The 26,284-nt window shown below is 40.0% G+C and overlaps 1 protein-coding gene across 4 annotated transcripts in view; it reads left to right on the top strand.

The window, feature by feature from the left end:
* Positions 1–26,284, top strand: part of dysf (dysferlin, limb girdle muscular dystrophy 2B (autosomal recessive)) — a 152,696-nt gene that overhangs the window by 96,055 nt on the left and 30,357 nt on the right. For all 4 annotated transcript variants that reach the window (XM_049482168.1, XM_049482167.1, XM_049482166.1 and 1 more), the window contains exons 41-43: positions 19,168–19,266; positions 22,154–22,282; positions 25,109–25,264. In XM_049482168.1, the coding sequence (XP_049338125.1) occupies positions 19,168–19,266; positions 22,154–22,282; positions 25,109–25,264 (384 nt within the window). The remainder of the gene's footprint in view (positions 1–19,167; positions 19,267–22,153; positions 22,283–25,108; positions 25,265–26,284) is intronic.

Genomic DNA, 26,284 nt, shown 5'->3' with positions numbered 1-26,284 from the left:
GCTGTTTACTCTCCAATATTCTCTTAAACAACCTCTGAGGCCGTCACGGAGCAGCTGTATTTGTACTGAGGTTAGATCATGCGCAGGTGGACTCTTTTTAGTCCTAAGCAGTCATACGGCAACTTTTGAATGTAATTGATTGCACTCAGAAACTTTTTCGTTTTTTATTTGTAAATAATGTTTTCAATCATGTATCATTTTCTTTCCACTTTTCACAATTGTATACCACTTTTTGTTGGTCTTTCACATTTCAATAATTTACAATGAAATATATTAATGTAATGTGACAAAATATGGAAAAGTTCAAGGGGTATGAATAATTTTGCAAGCCATTGCAAAAGTACAGGGGTTGGACAAAGAAATTGAAGCACCTGTCATTTTAGTGTGGGAGGTTTCATGGCTAAATTGAAGCAGCCTGGTGGCCAGTCTTCATTAATTGCACATTGCACCAGTAAGAGCAGAGTGTGAAGGTTCAATTAGCAGGGTAAGAGCACAGTTTTGCTCAAAATATTGCAATGCACACAACATTATGGGTGACGTACCAGAGTTCAAAAGAGGACAGATTGTGTGACCGAGACAGCAAGTATTTGTGATGCATCAAGAGCCACGGTATCCAGGGTAATGTCAGCATACCACCAAGAAGAATGAACCACATCCAACAGGATTAACTGTGGACGCAAGAGGAAGCTGTCTGAAAGGGATGTTCGGGTGCTAACCCGGATTGTATCCAAAAAACTTAAAACCACGGTTGCCCAAATGACAGCAGAATTCAACGTGCACCTCAACTCTCCTATTTCCAGGTGTTTTAGTTTCATTGTCCAACCCCTGTACCTGGTGGTGTTTGGTTTCTACACATGCTGCTGATTGGTGGATTTATTTGGAGCCCCTATGTGGAGGTGGCGAGGGTATGCATGCACGCTGTCAGGCTCCTAATGCCTAAACTGGCCCATGCTAGAGGACAACAGCAAACAAATGGGCCTGGTCCTAATTAACTGTTCCTCAGAGTGCCTGCGTAAAGCTCTGTTTTTTCTGCCTCTGTTGTTGTATATATAATTCCCTGGCACTACACTGAAGAAGGCGCTGCGAGGGTTCGGGCCTCCCTCTGATGTGGCGAGTCGTTGTCGTGGGCAACTGTGTCTCCCCCCCCCCCCCCCCCCCCCCACTCCTGCCTGCTCACCACAGGCGCCACAGGAACCCTCCCAACTCCCCCCAGCTCGGGGTCGACTCTAGGGGAAAAGGGAGCACTTGCTGACAGACCTCTGCAACCAGGTCCTGCTCTAGAATGTACCAATAAATCCAGTCTAATCCAGCGTGGCTTTCTCCACTGTCTGATTAACTTGTGACTGTGCGACCAAAGCAGTCATCTCTCATTTAGAGGGCTGATAGAAGCTGGATGGAGGTGGACTGTGACAGTTGTGTTTATTGGGCGCTTTGGGTCGTTTCTGATGTCTGATACCTACCACATAACCTCAGTTTAACATCTGCGGTACAGTGCTAACTTCATTTCACATGGTTTCAGAGCATTCTGAGTGAGTGACACAACCTTGAGCGAAGCTGCGATGCTGCTCAAGCATTTTTTTTTCTCCTCCATGCAGTGTCTTGTTGCCCGCACCATCTGACTATGATTGAGGAGTGATTATGATGATAGCCTGGGATTGGTGTGTGAGTATTTCTGTCAGAAGGATTAGCTTTCTAGGCATACCGCACGGTCTAATTGATTTGGCGCTGGATATATTGGGTTGGTGTGTAGTGGCATGGAACCTGGAAGGATGAGGATGATTCACTGCCGTGACATAGCCATAAAATGAAATATATATATGCAATATATATTGCATTCTAAAATACAAGTTTTAAGAAGGCTCAGAGCAAAATCAGAGCAGTAGGATCAGAAGACAAAGACAATGAATACAACACTGCGATAAATAGGTCGGGTTTAAAGATGAAACGATGAAGAAACCGATGTGTACCATCATTATTTACATGTAGGACAATTTTGCAGTGAATGGATACTTATCCAGACTAGGACCACATATCAGAGTGACTTAATTCTTAATTGAGTGAAGATCAGATTTTAAAAAGATTAAAAAAATTCACTCAAGTTTTTGAAAGACTACAAAACAGTTTACATCTCAGAAATCTTGAAAATTGATAGTCTATTGTATATTTAAACCGAAAATGCAGTAATTATAGGTTGAAATTTTTTAATTGCCCCCCTCTCGTCTCGCTCTATCACTGCAAAAGGATAAAAAGATCATTTACATGTGGACTGTGATGATATTTAATAAGTAAACTAATAATCTGTTGTGTTTGGGCACTTTTGAAGACACAGAGACAAAGAAAAAGAAAGAACATTAGTGAGCTACATTACTTTCTTATATATATATAATAATAGTGGTGTCAAACGATAAAGTCGAATGAATGTAAGAAATGTAAAACACAATTATATCTAAATAAGTGGTGTTTATAGTTGCATGTTTGAGGGCAGAGAAAGCCAATGAAGGGGCGCTGAAATAAAGAAATCATGAGTTGATGCAGCATAGCAGGTCCACAAGCAGCAGGTTGACAAGCAGCACGTTGGTTGCCGTGTGGAGGCACTTGTGGTGGCGCACTGCGTGCACCACGATGCATTTCAGTCATTCGTTGGACAGGGGTGTTATAATAATTATTTTATGTTAAAAAATAATAACGCGTTACTGATTCCAAATGTATTGCATGTGATAACACTTTATCGTTGACAGGCCTAATAATAACACTAGATAGATATGTTGTGATGTGTATATTGTCTGTAGGCTTCTCTGATTTGTGTGTGAAACATAGAATCCCTACATATAGCCCAGAAACCACACTGTAAAAAACAAAACTAAAAAATGTTTTGCTTAATGTGATTTTTAAGTCAGCTGAATGAGAAATACTGAATTGCACCCTAAAATATAGCAAACTAATCATCCCAAATTACTTTATTAAGTTTCTTGTTAAAAGTTGGTCCAAATAAATAATCTGTTTTGGCAAAAGTTACTTATTGTAGTTAACCCTAGTCGAGGCCATGCCAACTACTCTGCACATGCTCAGTTTGACCCTTTATTCGATCGGGGTCTATGGAGCAATATTAATCACACTATTTGCATATTGGGCGTGTCCTTCCACCTCTCACTCACCATCAGTGTGTAAGCATTCTCCACAAGCTGCCTTCTCTTGGAATTTGCATGTTTGTTATATAATAGTAACTGCCTGACCTCAGTGTTGAAGCTCGTAAGAGCAGGTTACTATATTCTGTGTTGCCAAGTCAGTCTGGTTACATTTGCATTAATTGCAATAGTTTTACATAACTGACAATAAGGTGGATATGTGATAGTCATTAATTCCAATTACCCAGTTGCTATGTTAAATTAACAAAAGTATAGAGTTGCACCAACTAAATGATTTTAATTCATGTAAAACATTTTATTGGCGCAACTTATTTTTTTAGTTGGTCCTAAAGGATGGTCAGCAAAACTTGCAATATACATTTTGTGAAATTTAAATCAGGCCAACAAAAGACACAAATTACATTTTTAAGTTGGTGAGATTTAATATTTGAAGTTTTAATACATATGATCTGGGTTAAAGATTTCTGGTTGGCACTTAAAAGACTGAGTTGGTCTCAAAACTCAAAAATGTAGTGCAGTAAGTAGCCTTAATATTTTGATATATAGTTTTCTTAACTTTTTTATTGGGTTTAGAGTTTTATTTAAATCTGCTTAAGTGTATTTGGGAATTAATACAGTACTGCAAAACATAAGGTTGTGTATTGATATTATCTTACACCTCTACTTAATTCCATTCTACGTTTTCTTTGACGTTAAATGTTAAAGTGAGGAAACATTGAGAATGCAACATGCTCTCTGTCTCCAGAATAACGAGCTCTTGACTGGGTTTCTGTTTCCCTTGTAAAGAGTGTTTTAAAGCTGATTGTGATTAAGTGACTTTTGAAATTGAATTATGTAAAATCTTAAATCTTGTTGTTTGAATGCTTTATTGCATACAGTGCACAAAGAGGCACTACTGTTGTTGTCTTTTGCAGTGAAGAAGTACTTTTTTTTCCTCTGGATTTCCACGACTCCCTCGAGTGAGTGGTCTTCAGGGTTTCATTATTTTCCCATTGTTTATTTCAGAAGATGGATTTCGTGGATACTAATTTATGATGGGTTTGGCACTTATACGCATACATACTCCCAAGGATAACAATGGTTTGATTTAGTGTTAAAGGGTACTATAGTGCAGCGTGTATGCGTGGTGTCTGTCTCTAATTAGCCTTAGCACTTACATTGTTGCATTAGCTATCCACACAGTTTCTTCCCCTTCTCCATCTGTTAGAGTTATTATTGAACGAGGCACATTCTTAAACCTCATCATAGAACAGCGACTGTCACATTCTTCATCAAGGAATGACATTTCTTGGGTCCTGCATGCTTAATGATTTATACATATGGTGAAAGTACAGTCTTGCCTGAGCTCAGAAGACTGGAATTGGAATACTTGAGGATGCCATCTGTGCCTCATTCACACTCTCTACTGAGCTTTTGTCTGTGAACTTTCTTCAGCCTGCTGCAAACTGGATACCATCCTATTTCTCTTCAGCCATGGTTAATACATTCTCTTTAACGTCTGAATTTCAACTTTCCTAAGATGCTTTTCTTAGGTGAAGACACTTTTGAGAGTTTTATGCACAAATTTGGGCACACCAGGACAAGTCACACGTTTTTGTTCTGCCATTGGTTTTTCAACTGCACTTTTTTGCCCGGCCAACAAGCTAATATGGGCCTTAATATGGGTGGGATGTGGGACTAGGCGAGTTCTAGGTTGCCAGGACCAGGTTGAGTGGTTCTAGATGTGTGTTGTTTCTGGGACCAGTTGGGCTTCCTAAGGGCGTTTTCACACCTGTACTTGGTTTCTCAGATCCGAATCAGTTGATGGGTTTGTTTACTTGAAGCGTTTTCTCCCTCTTTTTGGTTTGGTTTCACACAGGCATAAACCTAAACGCACCAAAATACACACCAACAAATCACGCAAGCACACTCTGTCCTCTGATTGGTCAGAGGTGGAGCAAGAAAATGAAGAACGCTAAAACGCTGAGCCGCGCGCCTGTAAGCAGTGAACACAGCACAGGAACAGCATGTAAACAGCATGGAACAGACACAGCGTTTGCTTATAGCTGTGGTAATTAGCGTTATCTAGCTAATACATCAGATTAAACTGCACATTATCAGCAGTTTAGCTCAAATAAATGGAGTATATTTGAAATCTGGGTCTGATCAAGACCTGATCATGTTCCCAACACAAGCATTTTAATCCGCTCTGAGCGTGACTACTGTTTTCACACAAATAAACTGGACCAAATAGTGCTGGTGTGAAAATGGCCTAAATGGACCTCATTGTTACATCTCATGTTAATTTCAAATGGGTTCCATTTAGGCCACATGTGGAGTATTAAACCAAGATGGTCCCTTGTTTAACCTATCCTGGCCCCATCACTGACCTTGGTGGGGCCAGGAGAATGCTTGTGTTTATTGGTCAGTTCTCTCTGGGGAGAGAGCAAGAAAGTAAATACAGGAAAAAGGCCCTGTGTTCTGGGGTATTGCATTTTCTGTGAAGTTTCACATAAATCAATAGCAGAAATGGCATTTGTTCATAGCTGTGGTAATTATTTGAGTATTTTTTGATACCAGGTTATATTCTACATCTGATAGATGGCTCAGCTGTTTTGGTTACTGTAGTTTTGGTTACTGTATTTGCTGTATTTACACCTGTTCAAATAAACCGCACTAAGGGTGTCCAGATAACATGTTCATGTGGGCCCTGTATAGGGAGTCCAACTGGGAAGAATGAAGGTTTTGTTCTCTGGTTTCTCCTGGCCCCATCACTGACCTTGGTGGAGATCCAGTATGTGAACAAATGCCATTTCTGCTATTGATTTATGTGAAACTTCACAGAAAATGCAATACCCCAGAACACAGGGCCTTTTTCCTGTATTTACTTTCTTGGGCCCTCCCCAGAGAGAACTGACCAATAAGCAGAGAAAACCATTTTTCACATGGTTTGTTGTGATGCAATTTGTTATGCTTGGGAGCAAACATTCTCTACTTAAAGTACTGTGTAATATATATATTTTTTAACATATTAGAGCACAGTTGCTATTTGTTTGCGTCTGATTTGTGTTTTATGTGGGAAAGTACTGTAGATCAGCAGTGGCATAATTACACTGTTGGGCTCTGCTGCTTAAGAACAATAAAACAGATTTTTTCTGTGTTTTAATGACATTTAACCCATAGTAATTAGTTTTAGATGCTTAACATTCTTAAAAAGTTTTCTTGACTGTGAGTAATGCAAGAAATAAAGATTTGTGTTGATTTAACAAATCTTAAACTTATTCGGCTGACTTTTTTTAAGCGTGTACAGAGTACAATAAAGACATCACTGTGTGCTCTGCCAGTAGTTATGCCACTGCAGATCTTCCTGTGAACGTGGAGCAGTGGTTTCCTCAACATGTCTAGGGTTTTGACTCTGACTTCTGATCTACTAAACCCCATGCCTCTGGTTTATAGCTCACAGACGGCACCAGTTCTGCTATTATTAACATCTCGCCTTCTCGCTCCAGCCTACAAGTACGTATAAAATGATCTGATCACATCTGATTTCTGATTTCCTCTCTTGTTTTTTTTAACCTAATCCACCTGTTACCCCTTCTGTCTTTGTCTCAACATCTTCCTTCTGCCCTCAGATATAAATTCATGTATTATGCTTAACTCTAAACTCTGTAATGCAAGAGACACTTGATATTTAGCTGAATTACTTCATATTTAACTATCTACAACCATGAGAGCCATGACAATAGTATAAGGTTAGCATGAGTTATCATAAATCATCAGTGTTCAGAGTCACAAGAATGCAGCAGCTCTCTCTGATATACAAATTAAAACTTCATATATTATTTTTTTTATTTGTTTTTATTTTTTTAAATTAAAGTGATACATAGAAAAAAAAACCTAAATGCTAATGTCTAATACTGTTTAATTTTGACCTTATTGCCTTTTTAATAATTTGTACTTATAGTAATAAAATAATGGCAGGAAGTTAAGTATATACAAATATTGTGTTGCCTTTTTCTGACTGGGCTTGAATAATGGTGAAATAAAGCTGATTTTTCTTCTTTTGTGCAGTCCTGCATGCGTGCATGTTTAAAGTGTGCTGCATGTATGCATGCATGCGTGTAGTGCAAAATGAACAGTCTCTTATTATGGTTTCACATTGCAGAGCTATAAAAACAAAAAATATGATTGTTTTTCATTGTTTATACTAATGCTGAATTTCTGCTGTGTATTTGTAGTTTTTTTTTAAAGATTTTTCTGAGTGTTTTGTTTGGTTATAGCGTTTTGATTGGAAGCACTTTTCTCACATAGCAGAAAGATGGCCTAAATGCAACTGGTGTACAACAGCATGAACTTGATATAACCTGAGCAACCACCTTAGCAACCCCCATGGATACTATAGTAACTGCCTAGAAACCACCTACTGTCATTTTAGCAAAACAGAAGACAAAACATGGGAACCTGCCTGAAATACCTTAGCAATCACCATGCCACGCTATAGCACTCCTCTAGAGTCCACTTAGCAAACCGTAGCAACCAACTGGGACACCATAGCAACCATTTAGCAGCACCAGTAACCAACTGAGATAATCTATTAACCCACTATTTATATCACTTACAAGCTAACACCTCACAACTTATAAAGGTGGTGGTGTATACATGCTTATATATATATTATATATATTATATATGCTTATTTTAATTCCACTTCTTAATGTGGGACAGTTATGAAATCTATTGGATGGTGGTTATTTAATTCAGAGTTTTGGGGGGAGTTTTCTAGACAGTAACCATTAATATAAACCTCATAAATATAGTTAAATAATTGTCCTTTCAAAGGCTTCCAGAATACTGCGGTCTCCAGCACAGTTATATTCTCCATCAAAACTAAATAGGTTAAAAAAAAAAAGTTTAGACACAAATTATAATCTAAAATTTAAAACTCTAAAATTCTGTAATAATTGTTTTAGTTTTATTATGACCACGACCAGGGTATCTGCACTTCTGACCAACCTTCAGTTTCTTACTGCAAAAAAAAAAAGTAGAAACTGAAAATGTAGTGAGCTATTGTGGTCACATGACCCAGTTCTTCATTGCATCAGAGCTTTGCTGATATTCCTCACTACTGTTTCTGATCCAGGTCAGCCCTGCTCTGCGCAAGCACTTTTGATACGAGCGCGTGTTTATATCACACTCCAAGTGTAGCCCTCAGTGTCTCCCCAAGCCAAGACTTGGAGGTTTCTTTTTCTGCAAACAAAGATATTTATTTTATTAGAAAATATTCAAACCAGATGATCAAAACCCCTACATTTTCTTTCTGACCACAGCCAAAGTAAATAAGGCTGTTAAAAGATTCCCGGTGTATATCCCCACAGTACAGAAAAGCCAGAAACAGATGAAGGGGTATGTTTGGTGCGTTCAGTCGGTTTTCCACTAAGGAAATTTTTAAGCTATAGACTTTACATGAGCTCAGGGATTCCACTCTTGTACTCTTGTACTCTTGTACTCTTGTACTGACTTGTTGCCCTTTGAGAGAGGAGGTCAAATCGCAGTTTGCATTATGAGAGCTGATTCCCTGCTGAGAGCAACACACCAATCAAGGCAGTGTATTGATTGGTCTTGATTTAATTAGAAACAAATAGATTTTAGCTGGATTTCTGTGCTGGATTCCTCACTCACACTTGATGACAGGTTGAGTGTACCACGCTGGTTAGATAAGGTGCCTTCACAGTTTCCTGATGGTCTTCCTCTGTGAACCTGAGTTCAGAAGCTTTGAATAGAGGGATTTCTGCTGAGCTGGATTACTTAGATAGTTAGCAGCATATGGTAGTGTATGTGTGTGTAATGTACATTATTCTGATTTTGAGTTATGAAGCTTAGAATATCAGTATTACTTACCCAGCATAAGTAAACTCAACTAGCCATTGTTTAGTCAAATTTTTATTGTTTTTTACACTTATTTCTCTGAACGCTGAACGTGAACACTTTTTATTTATTTTTTATTTTTTTACCATTTTCATCTGAAATCATTTTAGTTGCCAAAAAAACAAAAATCTGCTGCATCCCTAGTTCATACTTCTTTAAGTGCTATTTTGCTGAGATGTACAAGTTTATATTAGTCCTGGAAGACATTTGTGTGAAGCCATCAGCATGAACTGAGTGACTGTAGAAAAGCATGGGCAGCTCAACATCTCTGCTCCTTTCTGTCTTTTAAGGGAATGGAATATAGGTGGGCATATTATAATCGATGTTCTTATCATAGTGACAATATGCTTTTTGAAGCATACAGAGGTTAAGCATGTCATGAGGGCTTAAAGAATACTGAACCAGCTTTCAATTTTTTTTAATACAGAAAGTGTAAAGTTCTCTGTTTAATTGGATTTTCTGCAGTAAAAAATAAAAATATGTACTGTGCGTAAAAAAAACAATTGTAGTAGTTTTTAAGCTTCTCTGCTTTTCCTTATGCATTTTTTTCTCAAATCACCTTCAATATGTGTATCATCTTCAAATATCTTGATATTATATTTTTACCATATTTCCCAGCTCTAGAATTAACCTGCATGTTTTGTACATACCGTCATCATGCAGTTTGAGTTATGTGTGAAAATCCATTTAGATACATTTTTACAAAACAAAAAAAAAGTCTCCTGTTAATTGGGATTGGGTCATATTAATAATTAGCATGACTTAGGCAATTAAATAATTGAACCTTGTGGACAGAGTACACAGTGTCTACATGACCTGATGCTTTATTTTTGGTTAAGCCACCAAATTGTACTGATTGACTACTTAATGGTCTTCAAACCCAGCTAAAGCCTTAACGGATGCCCAGGATGCCAAAACTGTTAACTGTGTATTAACTGAGTGACATAATGCTTTGAACATGACAATGCAGGCTAATATATGCATGGTGTGCATATAAACTCTGTGTTTTTCAGAGACTCTGGCCTTGACTGTAGCCATGACTTGCAGACCAACTGAATGTACTTATGATAGATCAGTTGGTGAAACGTGTGTCCTGTGATGCACAACAGTACACCACTAATGCGATGAATAATAAGACAGAGAATAACTGATTAGATTAACTATTTCTGTGGTATTCATATAAATTTTTTCTTTCTATTTTTTAGCATCTGATGTGGCCAGTCTTACTTTATATTCCTTAAATCCGATGCCAGCGGGCGTCACGATCACTTAATACTGCTTTATGATGACTGTCAAATACAGAAGCCCATCTTACCATGATGCAGTCATTACGGAACGCAAAACACTGCTGACCCCGAACAAGCCAAGCCTCCAGACATTCCTCAAGGCAAAAAGCATTATAATGATTTTTCCATTATTCGCCTTTATAGTTGACATCCAAAACAACTTTAGAAGTTTAAGGGCAAGAAAAGGGCCAAAATTGTGGTTGCTCATAAAACGGAATGTTGGTTCGTGGCTGAATTTCCTTCCGTCTGTGCAAGTATGCTAAAGGTTATTTAAACGACCCGCCTCGGTTATAGTGAAAAATGCTTCTAGTCTTGACTTAGTATATAACTCAGACCAGTGTGTTCATTTTATCTTCTTTTTTTTTTTTGTATTTTTAGCTCTTTCATATGCTTACTCTCCAGTTGGCTCCAATCGAAGCTGGAAAATATGCTTTAAAAGACCCTTTATATAACTGTATTATATATGGTTTCTGACTACATGCTGAAAGAGCTACGCGGAGACCCAATGCCCAAACCCAAATCCAATGTACTGCATGTTTCCAACATACAGAAAAAGTATGGCAGATTAAGTAAAAAAAAAACAAGACTGGGAGATAATGTTTCATGTCTGGAATTTAACCTGTGCCAGGGCACCCAACCAATTTTTTTTACCGACCTCTGTCGCAGATTCCAGAGGCCATTTTCAAAATTGTTTGTTTATGTTCTTCAGTCACTTGTCAGTCAAAACATCTGGAATGCCTGTACAGTGTATTCAAAACATTCTTTACATTAAAAGGTCTGTAGATTTACCTCAAATCCATTTAAGGCTGAACTCTGTGCTGCCTTCTTGTGTTATTCTACTTTGACCTAAACTGGCCTGAAGTGTATTCGAGCCCTCGGTTTGATTCAGGCACAATCCTATAGGATTTTATACTTTATTGATCACTGTTAAACATTAAAGTGCCACACTGTTTCTCTGTATCTACTAGAGGAGGGAATCCCAGGGCATCTTACGATACAATAGTATCTTAATAACGATCATATTACTATACTGTCTTCTACGATACATCACAGAAATCTGTGTTAATGAAGTCGATAAAATACCACCAATAAGTAAATACCACCAATTATGTGCAGTATTTATTGATTTGCTAGTTCAGAACAGGCTATCAGCTTAAGGCTATTTAGGAAGAGAAAGATGAGAAAGGGAAAAAAATAGGGCTTTTCCACCAACGTGGAAACGTAATTTTTAACCATTTGGCGATAACCAAAAGTGCACAGCACTCAACAGTGGTCTGCTGAGGAAATGCAGAATTTATTATCTATTTGGTGTTATCCGGAGTTTCAGAAGAAACTTGAGGAGAGCATAGGAAGGAGAAACTTGTTGCTTTTGTTCACCACCACTGTGCAACGCCCTCCGTTAAAGACATATGATGTGACATTTTTTAACGGTTCCAGTAAAACTGGTGGAAAGGCGGGCTGGTTTGCTAAAGAGCACCACGGTTCTCATAAGCCCAAACAGAACGTGGGCAGTTCTTTTGGTGGAAAAGTGCTCTAAGAGAACTTTGGGCTGGAGTTTGGACAGCTTCAAATCATTGTAGGGAGCAAATCCCCCCTTTCCTATAGGTAGAGTCAGGAAGGAAAGTTAAGAGAGTTTAAGGGACAAGACTGGAAGGTGGAGGGTTGCGAAAACTCATGACATGTAAGCCGTGTTGGGCACGTTACTTAAAAAATATATAAATTAGTTATAGTTACTAGTTACTTCTCCAAAAAAGTAACTGAGTTACTAACTGAGTTACTTCACTATAAAAGTAACTAGTTACCAGTAAAAGTAACTATTGCGTTACTTTTGTGTTACTCGCCCCCATAACCACCAACCCCCCACCCCCCGACAGCAAAGACAACAATCATTGCTTAGGCGGTTATCTCATCCTCCCCTCCCTTGTGACTTACACACACAACGCACACACACACTTCAAGAGTCAAGAGGCTTTTATTGTCATTACATCTGAGTACAGGTACACAGTGTGATGAAATTACGTTCCTCCGGAACCATGGTGCAACATAGAACAACAAGCAATAGACAACATAAAGTGCAGGAGTGACGACAGTGCAACATAAAATTATAAAATTATAACACTAAATAACAATAAATACAAAAGACGAGACAATTTAAAGACAGGACAGTGCAGTACCGATACGGTATAATAAAGTGTATAGTGGGGATAAGGTGCAGAGATGTGTGACATACTGTAACATATATAATCACAGCAGTTACTGAGGTAGAGTTTATAGTTTTTAAGAGTGCAGCAAATAAAGTCATGTCAGCCTCTGTGTGCTGACTGGGTGTGTGTGTGGGTGAAGTTCAGTTCTTTGTGAGTGTAAAGGGGGGGGGGGTGTACAGTTTAGTTTTGTGCGAGTGTGTTGGGTGAGTGGTGGGTGGGGTGGGAGTTCAGTTCTGTCTCTGTGCGTTGAGAAGTCTGACTGCCTGGTGGATGAAGCTGTTGCAGAGTCTAGTAGTGGAGGCTCGGATGCTCCTGTATCTTCTGCCGGACGGCATCAGAGCGAAGAGTCCGTGTGAGGGATGGGTGGGGTCGTCCACAATGCTGGTGGCTTTGCGGATGCAGCGTGTGGTGTAGATCTCGGTGATGGAGGGAAGAGAGACTCCGATGATTTTCTCAGCTGTCCACACTATCCGCTGTAGGGTCTTGAGGTCTGAGGTGTTGCAATTCCCAAACCAGACGGTAATGCAGGTGCTCAGGATGCTTTCTACAGTGCCTCTGTAGAACATGGTGAGGATGGGGGGTGGGAGATGTGCTTTCCTCAGTCTCCGCAGGAAGTAGAGGCGCTGCTGGGCTTTCTTGGTTATGGAGCTGGTGTTGAGGGACCAGGTGAGGTTCTCTGCAATGTGGACACCGAGGAACTTGGTGTTATCCACAATTTCCACAGCAGAGCCGTTGATGTTCAGCGGGTGGTGGACACCTGGAGCTCTCCTGAAGTCAACAACCATCTCCTTGGTTTTATCCACGTTAAGAGATAGGTTGTTGGTTCTGCACCAGTCCGTCAGCCACTGCACCTCCTCTCTGTATGCTGACTCGTCGTTCTTGCTGATGAGGCCAACTACAGTTGTGTCATCAGCGAACTTGATGATGTGGTTTGAGCTGTACTTTGCAGTACAGTCATGAGTCAGCAGAGTGAACAGCAGTGGGCTGAGCACACAGCCCTGGGGGGCGCCGGTGCTCAGTATGGTGGTGCTGGAGGTGTTGTTTCCAATCCTGACTGATTGTGGTCTCTCAGTCAGGAAGTCTAAAACCCAGTTGCAGAGGGAGGAGTTCAGGCCCAGCAAGCTCAGTTTTCCGATCAGATGCTGAGGGATGATGGTGTTGAATGCTGAACTGAAGTCGATGAACAGCATTCGAACATAGCAGTCTTTGTTGTCCAGGTGGGTGAGAGCCAGGTGGAGCGCAGTAGAGATGGCATCGTCTGTTGATCTGTTTGGACGATACGCAAACTGCAGAGGGTCCAGTGAGGACGGGAGCTGGTTTTTGATGTGCCTCATGACCAGCTTCTCAAAGCACTTCATGATGATGGGAGTAAGTGCAATGGGACGGTAGTCATTAAGGCAGGACACTTGAGACTTCTTCGGCACAGGGACGATGGTGGTCGTCTTGAAGCACGTCGGCACGATTGCAGTATTCAGAGAGATGTTGAAAATGTCCGTGAGAACATCCGTGAGTTGTTCTGCACATCCTCTGAGCACTCTGCCAGAAATGCTGTCTGGTCCTGGGGCTTTCCGTGGGTTGACTCTGAGTAGAGTTTTCCGCACATCAGCTGAGGACAGGCACAGTACCTCCCGTTTGGAGGAGGTGTAGTCTTCCTTGCTGTCGTGTAGTTCTGTGCTTCGAACCTTGCGTAGAAGGAGTTCAGTGCATCTGGAAGGGAGGCATCACTGTTACAAGCAGGGGAGGGTGACTTGTAGTTGGTGATGGTCTGGATACCCTGCCACATGTGCCGAGTGTCAGTAGTGTCCTGGAAGTGGGCGTGGATTTTCTTTGCGTAGGTGCGCTTTGCCTCTCTGATCCCCCGGGAGAGCTTAGCTCTAGCTGTTCGGAGGCCAGCCCTGTCCCCTGACTTAAAGGCCTTGTCTCGGGATCTCAGCAGCACACGCACCTCTGCAGTCATCCACGGCTTCTGGTTGGGGCGGGATGTGATGGTTTTGGAGACAGTAACATCCTCAATGCACTTGCTGACTTGCGCCTGTGTCTGTATGTGCGAAGATTTAAAAAAAAATAAGTTAATTGAGTGGCTAACGTAACGTGCAGTAACGAGGTGTCGGAAATGGTAACGGCGTTATAGTGACAGAGCAATTAGTTAGATTACTTGTGACTGAAAAAAGTAACGCCGAAATGTATAGGATGTATAGGATATTAGAATAGGTTCTTTGGAGCAGGAGTTTTACAGGGCTGTATGTTTGACATCCCTGCCTGAGAACAATGCTAATGCCTCAAGCTCATCTCTGTCTGATCAGTCTGTAGCATATATTAGTTACAGACAGATAGAAGACAGTAGTTTCATCCTTTGACCTTTTCTTTATACGTTGGCAATTGGACACCTTGGTAATTGCAAAGCAGGGTATTTGCTGTGGTTCCAGCTATTGAAACCCAACCATTGAAAGGTTCTTTAGAGAAGTAAAAGTGGTTCTTTTGTGGCATCCATATTCTCACTTTCATCTCTAGGGCTTTTAACTCTGGAAGAGGGAACAGTACCAGCCACTTTTAACAAGTTTTGCATGAATGATTTTCTGGAGGGGCTCTGTTTTCCCTCCGACTGTTCCGACCACCGTGTATCGACATTAGGCAGCGTGCCCCTTTCATGCCCACTTATGAAGCGGGCATGCCAGCATACAGCTGCCGCACAAAAGCTGGCCCTGCCATCCTGTGTTGTACAGTATTACAGTATTATTCTCCTGCCCGAGAGAGAGAGAGTGTAGATGGCAAGCAGCCATAACTACAGTGAAGCCCTCAATGGAAGGAGTCATTGATAGATTTTATTGAGTGCCCACATATACATACATACACACACACACACATACACACAAATCTCCTGTCCTCTCTGGTGCAATAACGTTTGCAATAACACTGCTAAGTCCCAGACACATGGCCCCTCATTATACACATCTATGACCGTAAAATAATAAAGTACTTAATCTAAACACACACACACACACACACATACACCGACACTGATGGAAACATGGCCGCCCCTGCTCTCTAATGCCCTACTGTCAGGTAAAAGAGAGAAGACTCATGGCGGCATTATGAAAAGCACCATTCAGGCACTGGCCACAGCCTGGCCTGCTCAGACTAACTGGCTTTGATAGAAGCTTCAGTTCCACACCATACAGCCAGGCTCATTTAACCAGCATGTCACCACTGCGTAGATGTGCAGGCCGGTAGGGGAACCCCCAAAAACCTTTTTTGCACCAAAATCCCCTGACCAATGACCTACAAGAAGGATACCCGTTTGTGGAGTCCAGCACAGATCTTTTTTGAGGTCCTTCCATTTCATAAATACAATACTAATTGTTTGACAAAGAAATAATAAATCAACGCAACGTGTGTGATTTTACAGTGCAAAACAGTTACAATGCTTTGCATCTTTTTTAAAGTGTGGAAGTGTTGTCATATAATATCCTGCTGATATCCTGCATTTTTCAGCAAAACAGTGTTCAAAATGTACTGAGAATGGTGCAAACAAAACCACACCTTCACATGCCACACCTTAAGTGCACATTCACACACACACACACACACACACACACACACACACACACACACACACACACACATGTACACACTATGCAACAACCTACCTTTAAACTAGAGCATACCGTGTTTTTTAGGAATATAACCTCTCTTAAAATCCTTTAATTTTCCCAAAACTCGACAGTGCGCCTTATGTAGGAATCTTACCAGTCAGGTGTTTAAGGAGCAGTAAAGCCACTCCTCTGAAGTACAGCATTATATATATATATAGAGTTTGAGTAAAGTTTCTCCAGCACTAAGGCTGGGTGCAGAAGCATAAGCATTAGCTTTTAACAGCAGCGCTAGCACTTTCACCATTCAGAGGCGAATATATTGGACTTTAGTCTGCATGTTTGCCGTGTTAAAACAAGCTACGTAGGACGAGCTGCTAACTGCTAGTGCCCTGGGTTACCGGAACACGTTCTCAGTCTAGCGCAGTCTATCGGGCGGCATTTAGTAGTGCTAGCACTGCGGTTTGTGGCTAATGCTAATGCTGCTGCACCAAGCCTTAGTGCTGGGGAATCTTCACTGAAAACTCTCACCCTTAGATTAAATATTGGAAATCTAAGCTTACTAAAAGAAAAAATGGAAGTGCTTTACTCACTTAAATAAACAGGAGTTTTCAGAAGGGAGAAATCTGTGTAGATTAACATCCAGAAAATATATATTTTTTAAATTACAGTTTTTTTTGTTTACTTTAGGTGCTTCCCCCAGCTTCCTCATAAGGGAAAGGAAACATGGCGACACTCATGTTCACTTCAAAGTAGGCATCCTTACTAGTGTCACTTAATGCGCCTTATAATCTGGTGAGCGTTATGTATGAAAATACGCCAGAAAATAGACGTTCATTGATAATGCGCCTAATAATTTGAAAATACGGCACTTAAAAAGGTAACATGCAGGGCCTCACTTCACACACACTCCCTGGCACCACAGTGGCACGTAGGGCACTTTAACACATGGCCACCAGCCCCGTGTCTGGCCACCAGAACACGTGCCACACTGCCGTGCGCCCTGACCGCAGAGAAGGAAAAAAGAAACGGATTCCAGCATTCCTCTCCCACTACTGTTTTTCCTCCCTTGCTGAAGTTGAGAAATAACATTGAAAAGAATGCTGGATTCAGTGTCCCCCTGCAGAACATGCCAGAGTCGTGCTTCTGGAAGCTGGGGAGAGTGTGTGCGTGTGTGTGTGTGTTTGTGTGAGAGCATGGGGTGAGATGAAATCTCACATACACTGAACCTCCCACTTGCATGGACACACACACACAAAACTCACAAACATTTACACACATCCTGTACCATGTTGGGTCATCCTGTCTTTTTCTCACTCTTTCACACACACACACACACACACATATTCACCACATTACTCATTTCAGCAGTGTCTCTGTTGAAGGTCAAAGGCAATTGGATAATGTGTTGAGTTAACTATAGCTCTGGACGATGGCTCCCCTGGCTCTGTTTGAAGTTCAAATGCACTTTTGTTTCTGGTTTAGCGGCAGCGTCACTGGCAGAGGGTGTTGTCTCCGGCTAAAAACGCTCCTTTGTCTTTTGTTTGGTGGAACTGGAAATGTGGTGTTGGTCTGTACGAGAAGCGCCTGTGCCCTGCCACCCTTTGAAAATTTCCCACCAAACGCTTTCCAGGCTTCACGTCATGCAAACGCAGTGTAATGGTGGCCAGTGCTGTTCAGGTGGAGTTATCCACTGTACCAGTCAGTGGTGTTTGTAACAGTGGCCGCACAATATGCAAAGACACATACTGATACCAGGAAAGATCCTTAAGTTTCTTGTTTTCTTAGCGTTTATTTTCCAAGCTGTTAATTAGCTTGTTTTCTTTATTTATCAGATATTTTCCCCCATGAATACATTTGTCTTGTATGATGTGTTGAACATTATGACCCATATTTATCAAACTGCTGATAAAAAAAAATGCTGATCTAGGATCAGTTAAGGTTTACTGAGTTTTGAATTCAGACAGCTGAGGTGAGAGAGGTGATCTTAGATCATTACTTTTACTCTTCATAAAAGAGATTCTTCATAAATAAGATGTGTAGATATGTTTTTGTCATGAGTTTTATTGGACATCGATTGTTTTGTCTATTAACCAATACAGCTCTGGAAAATGTTTCTTTGATTTTACCAAATTGAAAGCCTCTGGAATATAATCAAGAGGAAGATGGATGATCACAAGCCATCAAACCAAGCTGAACTGCTTGAATTTTTGCACCAGGAGTGGCATAAAGTTATCCAAAAGCAGTGTGTAAGACTGATGGAGGAGAACATGCCAAGATGCATGAAAACTGTAATTAAAAATCAGGGTTATTCCACCGATTATTGATTTCTGAACTCTTAAAGCTATATGAATATGAACTTGTTTTCTTTGCATTATTTGAGGTCTGAAAGCTCTGCATTTTTTTTTGTTATTTCAGCCATTTCCCATTTTCTGCAAATAAATGCTCTAAATTACAATATACCCAGTAGTTTATAGAATAAAACAACAATGTTCATTTTACTCAAACAAATAAATAGCAAAATCAGAAAAAACTGATTCAGAAACTGAGGTGGTCTGTTGGTCCCTAGATCCCTAGTGCACTACTTTCTTACTTACTCACAGAACCAGGAGATCATAACATCTAGTCTCATCACCTGCAAAGTTTTTTTTCATTCACTACTTTACTGTTTGCTGTGAAAAGGACTGTGTGGCATTTTTGGAAAAAACTTTCTTTCCACTGGTCATTTCTCTGGTGTGTAGATGTTGTGTTGGAACCTCCTGCATGTGCATGATGAACAGTCTAGTTCTTTGAGATGCAGCCCTTTGATCACTTTATCCCTCATCACCGTTTGAAATGTACATTGTCTTATTGTTATCTTTACTTGCCTTGCTGGACGTAGATGATCCAGTGGGTAAGTATTGATTTGGGGGTGGGTCTGGAGGGGTGCTGTAATAGCACCTCCAATCTAATTCATAAAAAAAAGTAATTTGTTGTTCTTCATAAGCTGTGAGCTGTCGATCTGATGTCTTTCATTGTCCTTGTCTTCTTTGCTTAGGACGATGAGTTCATGGACTGGTGGAGCAAGTTCTATGCCTCGACGGGTGAGACGAAAAAATGTGGAAGCTACCTAGAAAAAGGCCTGGACACCCTACAGGTGAGCATTTGAAACATGTTTACTCATCAAACAGTAATGTACTGTTTTTACAAGACTTCTTTTGTTACACTATTAGAACAAAAGCATTGGGAGACTCTTTAATTTGTATGTCATTTCATTTATTATGTAATCAAGGGTTTTAAATTAAAATTACTTTATGTTGTTCTTTGTTGGAGTACTGTCTTTTAGGGGTGGGTATCACCACTGATTTCCCAGTTTGATTTGATTCCGATTCAGAGGGTCCCGATTTGATTTAAAATCGATTTATTTAGGGAAGTTTCAGTTACAATAAAAATTGCAGTTTGAATAAAAAAAAATGTTGTAATTATACAATGAACTTATTTAATTAAAAAAACGTCCTGTACCTGCAAGTACGTCCGCCTTCGCATCCTTCCTGCAGCACTGTGGCAGGAACACTCAAACAGCCATTCTTAAAATATTAGTGTTTATATTATATAGACTTAACACAACAGTTTTTAATATCATGTAATGTAGTTAATTGCTACACCGTGCTTCACATCTCTGTAGAGGTTTGAAACGGCCACTTTACTTAAATGTTTACATGTGGGTAAAACATAATGTTCCATAACAATACTAAGACATTGCTGTATGAACGTATATACTGACATTTTAGCTGCATAAAGCAAAAACTTGCTTAAGAGAGAAAACTTAAATTCAAAGGAAAAACAGCCAGTCTTCCCTGGCTCGGTAATCGCGTTCATCCATGGGGATAAAATAATCTAAATTATTAGCAGCTCAACATGGAGAACACAATCATAATTCCACTATTTACACATTAAATCATGAATTATAGTTAAATCTTATACACTGTATGCCCGCCTGACGCTGCAAGCGCATTTGATACTTGGACATCGGGCTTCCCTTGGAGGACCTCTTAAAAGAAATAGCAAGTGACTCACTGATGAATTAGTACATGCTTTTTGTGTGTTGAACCGTGTTAGGCATACTTTTCCCATTGATATGATAGCAAAGACACTCTAAATAGACTCTAAATCCCTAAATCAAGCTGAACAGAGCACTGTTAAAGGTTTGCCTATAGATTGCTAAAATATGGCCCCAGGTCTGTATTATATTTGGGGGATTAATCAAAATTGTGCAGCTTGACATTGTAATGATAACCCATCCATTAACTCTTTAATATTATTCAATATATTATAGTTTAATAGTGTAAAGACCAGTGTGAAGATGAGCTGTAAGGACATTAAATCCCAGCAGTAGGTCATCATAGCAGTGGATATATCATCCGCTCTAAGCACCAGCAAAGAAAACTGAGGAAAGAGTGATGGGAACTTTTTCTAATGGCACAGAAACGTCAGCCCCGCAGTGCGACTTCAAAGAGCCGGCTGTGCCAGTGGGGATTGCACGTGCCTTCTTTAAAGCGTATGCTCAGCCGCGCTGCAGTCCACTCCACTCCACTTCCCACGAGCCCCAGCGCTCGGAGAGCAGGCCACAGCTGCCAGCTTTTCCGATGAATTCATGTCGGGGATGCCGCAGGGGTATAACCAAGAGCAGACAGGGGCTCTGCTACTGACGTCATCCTCATCATCTCGTTCCCTCCGCTTTCCACACCTCCTTCACATCCCTCACTACTGCCTGTGATCTTTGCTCTTTCTCTCCCACTCTCTCTTTCTTTCTTTCTCTTGCTCTTTCTCTCTAAACCAAATCTTTCCATCCTTCCCTTGCCTCGTTTCGGAGGGCTTACCTTGTCCGTGTGTGGAAAAAGCTAGACCCAGGCCAGCGCTCTGGCTGCCACTCCTTTCTCAGTTAGGAGTACGTCTCACTGGCAGAGATTTAACAAAGAGACATAATCTCTCTCTCTCTCTCTCTCTCTCTCTCTCTCTCTCTCTCTCTCTCTCTCTAGAAACTGCTGAGATCAGCTGTTATTTATACATACATTTCAGCAAATAGGACCTTAGGGAGAAAGACAGAAAAAGAGGGAGAGAGAAAGTAAAAGAGAGAAACAGGGAGAAAGATGTTGATGTGCGTAGTGCCGCACGTCAAAAGGTTGCAAGGCCACGGCCTAAACATGCAGGAGAATGAGTCACTTAAAGCACTGCTTATGGGTGTTCTCTTCCTCTCTCTCTCTCTCTCTCTCTCTCTCTCTTTTCTCACACACACACTCACAAACATACACACATTCTAGTAACAACACTGACTGTCCTCTGCTTGCCTGTCCAGTCTCATTTTGGACAGCTGAATCCAAAAAGTGCCACACAATACAAGAGACCACTTAAAAATGATGAGTTTCTTTGATTTTACCGAATTGAATACCTCTGAAATATATAATCAAGAGGAAGATGGATGATCAAAAGCCATCAATCCAAGCTGAACTTCTTAAATTTTTGCACCAGGAGTGGCATGAAAGTATCCAAAAGCAGTGTGTAAGACTGGTGGAGGAGAACATGCCAAGATGCATGAAAACTGTGATTAAAACTAGGGTAATTTCACCAAATATTGATTAACTTAAAACACTATGAATATGAACTTGTTTTATTTGAATTATTTGAGGTCTGAAAGCTCTACGTCATTTTATTGTTATTTCAGCCATTTCTCATTTTCTGCAAATAAATGCTCTAAATGACGATATTTTTATTTGGAATTTGGGAGAAATGTTGTCTTTAGTTTATGGAATAAAACATCAATGTTCATTTTACTCAAATATACACCTAAGAAAAAGCAAAAACTGATAAAATGTTTCAGAAACTGAAGTAGTCTCTTAATTTTTTTCCAGAGCTGTATTTATACTATATTTCTTCACTGAATCATAAGCATGATGTATGAAATGCTGTTCTGCTGTACTGTTTTGAGGGATGAATGATGAATAATTATTTGTGTATGTAAGCCCACAGATCTTTTCCTCTTTCAGGTATATGAGCGAGAGCTGGAAAAAGTCGAGGGTTTTGAGCAGTTGGCTGATTTCTGTCACACATTCAAGCTTTATCGTGGAAGAACTCAGGAAGAGGGTGAAGACCCTTCAGTTGTTGGAGAGTTTAAGGTGAGCTCTTTACCTGGTGATGTATTACACTGCTTGTATGGTATCCTGGCATCTTTGACAAGCTTTTGGTCAAAAATCGTTAAGGATTCAGCACCCTCTATATTTTTTAAAACGGGTATAAAATTGCCGTGTTTAGAACCACCAGTCCACAGTACGTTGCCGATTCATTCAATTTAATTCAAATTGATTTATATGGCACTTTTTACAACAGATATTGTCACAAAGCAGATTTGAAGATTTATTTGTGTCCAAGCTTCTTGTGAGTAATCACCACGCTGATAGTGGCAACAGTGGGAAAGAAGAAACTCCTTCACACTAGGGGGAGAAACCTTGGCAGTAACCCATCCTCCTTTGGTCAATCCAGACAGCACAAACAAATAACAGAACATAAACAACCACACCGAAATATATACAATAGCTAATGTAGAAACAGGTTTTGAGTTATGGGTGAGAGGTGAGAGGTGCTGGGCATATGCTTAGTGTTCACATATTTTAAGCATCCAATGATGATAAGCACCCCCAACCTCCACCACCTTATGCCACAACCAACTTTATGCCAAGTTTTACTGCTTTTACAGTTTTGTTATTGGGCCAGGGTAAGCTTTTGACAGTTGGGACAGTCAGATGTAGCTCATAGCCCATATCAAGTTTTCCTTAGAAAAATGACTACGACTGGTACTAGTCTTTACCAAGGATCTAGAACTTTTCAGGTCACAAACTTTGGAGTGGTAAGAAACTTTATAATTTTTTTAAGCAACACATCTTTGTAATAAACTGAGGATACTTGCAGATGCTTCTTTTGAACAACTTTATCAGTGTTTTATATCCAAAGAAAATCCCAGCTGCTGTCTCTCACATGCTCTCAGTCCCTGAAATTCAACATATAAATTCACATTCAGCGCAAAGCCAAAACACCTAAACACCATTAGCGTGGACAACTGATGCTATAGCTACCCTCAGAACCAGTGGTTTCAATGCAACGTGTGTTTTCATTGCTGAACCATACATTGTCAACTATAACTGAGACATTGTCATAAAAAAACCCTTATCCACGGAGTTCTAGGCTAGAGATACACTTGCTCTTTGGTTATGCGTTCTCGTAATTGGCTGTGAATGTAACTGTTGTGAATAACAATACATGACTATGTGCTTGCGCATGTTGATACCCAACTCTATATCGTCACTGTCCAGTGAAAAACACTTATCTCTAGATAAGTTTACAGGAGAGAGAAAAAACCTTGTATACTTTCAATGGAAGTCAATGTAAAAAGAGTTTATTTCAGGTCATTTTGAAGAGTTTCTATTGGTCCGTTCATCAAGAAATTTTGGCGCAGTGTAAGGGGGAGTTTGTCTGTTTAAAATATGTAGTAAACTAAAAATCGACAAAAATGCAGATAATGTTTTTCATTGGACAGCGAAGATATAAAGCATGTATGTATGTGCAACTTAAAGCTGTGTCAGACAAACACATGTGATTTTACCTTAATTTCTCCTAATGTTTGAAATATCAAGAAGAATGACTACAAAAAAGAACAGATGAGAAAATGGATGTCTATTAATGGATCCATTCAGCGGCTGAGCAGGAAAGTTATTAGAAGCTGGCCTTTCCTCTTGGAGCTAGAGCTCAGAGTCTGGTCTTTGTCTGAGGTTGCTTTGACCAATTATTTAATTGAGAACATGCTTTCAATGTTGCATTAAAGTAATACACCACTCTCCATAAAAAGGGCTTTATTCATTTTCACTGTTGGGCGGTTGGTTCTTTTTCAAAGTTAGCTTCTGTGAGTTTTCAAAAACAAGTCGTAAATTCAGAACTGTTTTCATTCTTAAAAATAAAGTCCTTAATAGTTTTTGGACAGACGTTACAGAGTTTTTTTTTTTTTTTATTCAGAACATTTATATTATTTTCTTAAGCCTTTAGGAAGAGTCTTAGCACTCGAACACATGACTAAGCTTCTTCATACTGATGCATCCTGTTTAACACTGTGGTGTGGAGTGTAGGTTATGTATTAGGGGTGTGACGAGACTAATATCACGAGACGAGACACAATACTGGGTTCACAAGAACGAGACGAGACGAGATTTAAAAATAAAAAACGTCAAAAATGGAAAATGTCTTGATAACTAGAGTTTTATTTGACAAAATCATATAACGCAAACTCAACAGACTGGTTTCTTTACACATTCTATAAGAAATAGAAATAAGAATAAGAATAAAAAATAAAAATAAAACACAATAAGTGCAAACCACAACCAGTCATATTAAGCCTATGGTTTGTGTTTTTTTTCTCCTAAATCTCTTGTAATTTAACTCTGCATAACCATAACCAGTCATATTAAGCCTATGCTTGAAGTGCAAACAGAGACAGAACATTTTTTTTAGTACAGTACAGAGCTAAGGGATTAGTACAACTGCCTATGAAAGTCACGTGTAGGATTTGCTTACAGTATTTATATATGGTTTGTGTCTTGTTGGTCACTCTGTTACCGTTTATTGTTTCCACTGGAGCCAAAATGCAGCCAGACAAACAACTTAAAAGTAGCAGAAGCATCTTCTATGCAAATGCCTGAATTTTCCTCTTCTGCTGAGAGCTGCTCTCACTGCTCAGCGACCACACTTGCTGTGTCGCTACTGGGTTGCCAGATCCCTCTTAAAAAGTCCACACTAAACTGTTTTTTTTTTTTCGCGAGACAGGTTTAAGCTTGACGAGAAATATTGTCACGTTTTAATCTCGCGAGATCTCCTGCCACGAGATCTCGTCACATCCCTAGTATGTATACATTATTTAGCACTGTTCTGATGTTGCTCTTGTCTCTTGTTTCTCACAGGGCATGTTTAAAATCTACCCACTACCCAATGACCCATCTGCACCATGCCCTCCTCGCCAGTTCAGTCAGCTGCCACCCAATGGCATAGAGGTGTGCCTGGTACGAGTCTATATTATCCAGGCCTTCAACCTGCAGCCCAAAGATGCCAATGGAAAGGTAGGTGTTACACAGCTACCAGTTTCATAGTAAAGATATGATTTTCCTCCATGATCTTATGCAATATATGATCTATATGATCTATATAAACACTTACATATGGGTTAATAAGAGTTTATATAAGTTACAAATAAGTACATATAAGAACAAACCCAGTTTGCTTTCTTGAACTCTCTGCCACGAATGGCTGCGGCATTACTGGGGATCAAACCCACATTTTCCCAATAAGGCCAGCGCTTAGACTGTTACACCACCCCGGAGGCCCTGTGGCAACTGCTGTGTGGTTTAGTATTTTCCATGTTCAAACTGCAAACTGAACCACCACTCGTGTTTTTTTTGTAATCTTGCCATGTTATTTTTTTTTAACAACTAATATCACCCCTTTGTCACGAGCAGTGTGTGTTACATTATCAGTGCTCACAATAGTCAAATATATAATGTATCACTTAATACTAGATGCTGTACAACCAAAATATATATATATATATATATATATGGATATTTAAATGTAAATAAAATAATAAATAAAGGAACAGGTATGTTAGAGGGGAGAGCTTGGTTGTAAGGATTTCTGAATTACAACTTAATTTGCTGAGTATAAAAGGATGTTTTTTTTTAACCTATAGTTGGTTTCTATGGTTCTGATTAGATGAGTTTGGAACATTTTCTCCCTCTGTTTGGTTTGGTTTCACACAGGCATAAACCCAAACACACCAAAATGTGCACCTATAAACCATGCAAGCACATTTTCTCCTCTGATTGGTCAGAGCCAGAGACTGCAAAAAAGATGGACGCCGTGTCATTGTTCCCATTCATTCAATGAAAATGAAGCCAAAATCTTCCGCCATGTTGACGATCCTGAAACCCGAGTCTGCGCAGTAGAGACCAGAGGAGGGAGAAAGACTGTGCAGAGACAGCCTACTCATTTAAATAACCCCGCCCCTGAGGGCTGCCTCAACAGAGCTCACACGGTCTATGGTCCCACCCATACAGTCATTGGTCCCACCCCGGCTAGGTGTA

This window comes from Astyanax mexicanus, chromosome 8 (assembly GCF_023375975.1).
Source record: "Astyanax mexicanus isolate ESR-SI-001 chromosome 8, AstMex3_surface, whole genome shotgun sequence".
NCBI lineage: Eukaryota > Metazoa > Chordata > Actinopteri > Characiformes > Acestrorhamphidae > Astyanax > Astyanax mexicanus.
The sequence above is the reverse complement of the archived record's forward strand: the minus strand, read 5'-3'. Positions and strand labels throughout refer to the sequence as shown.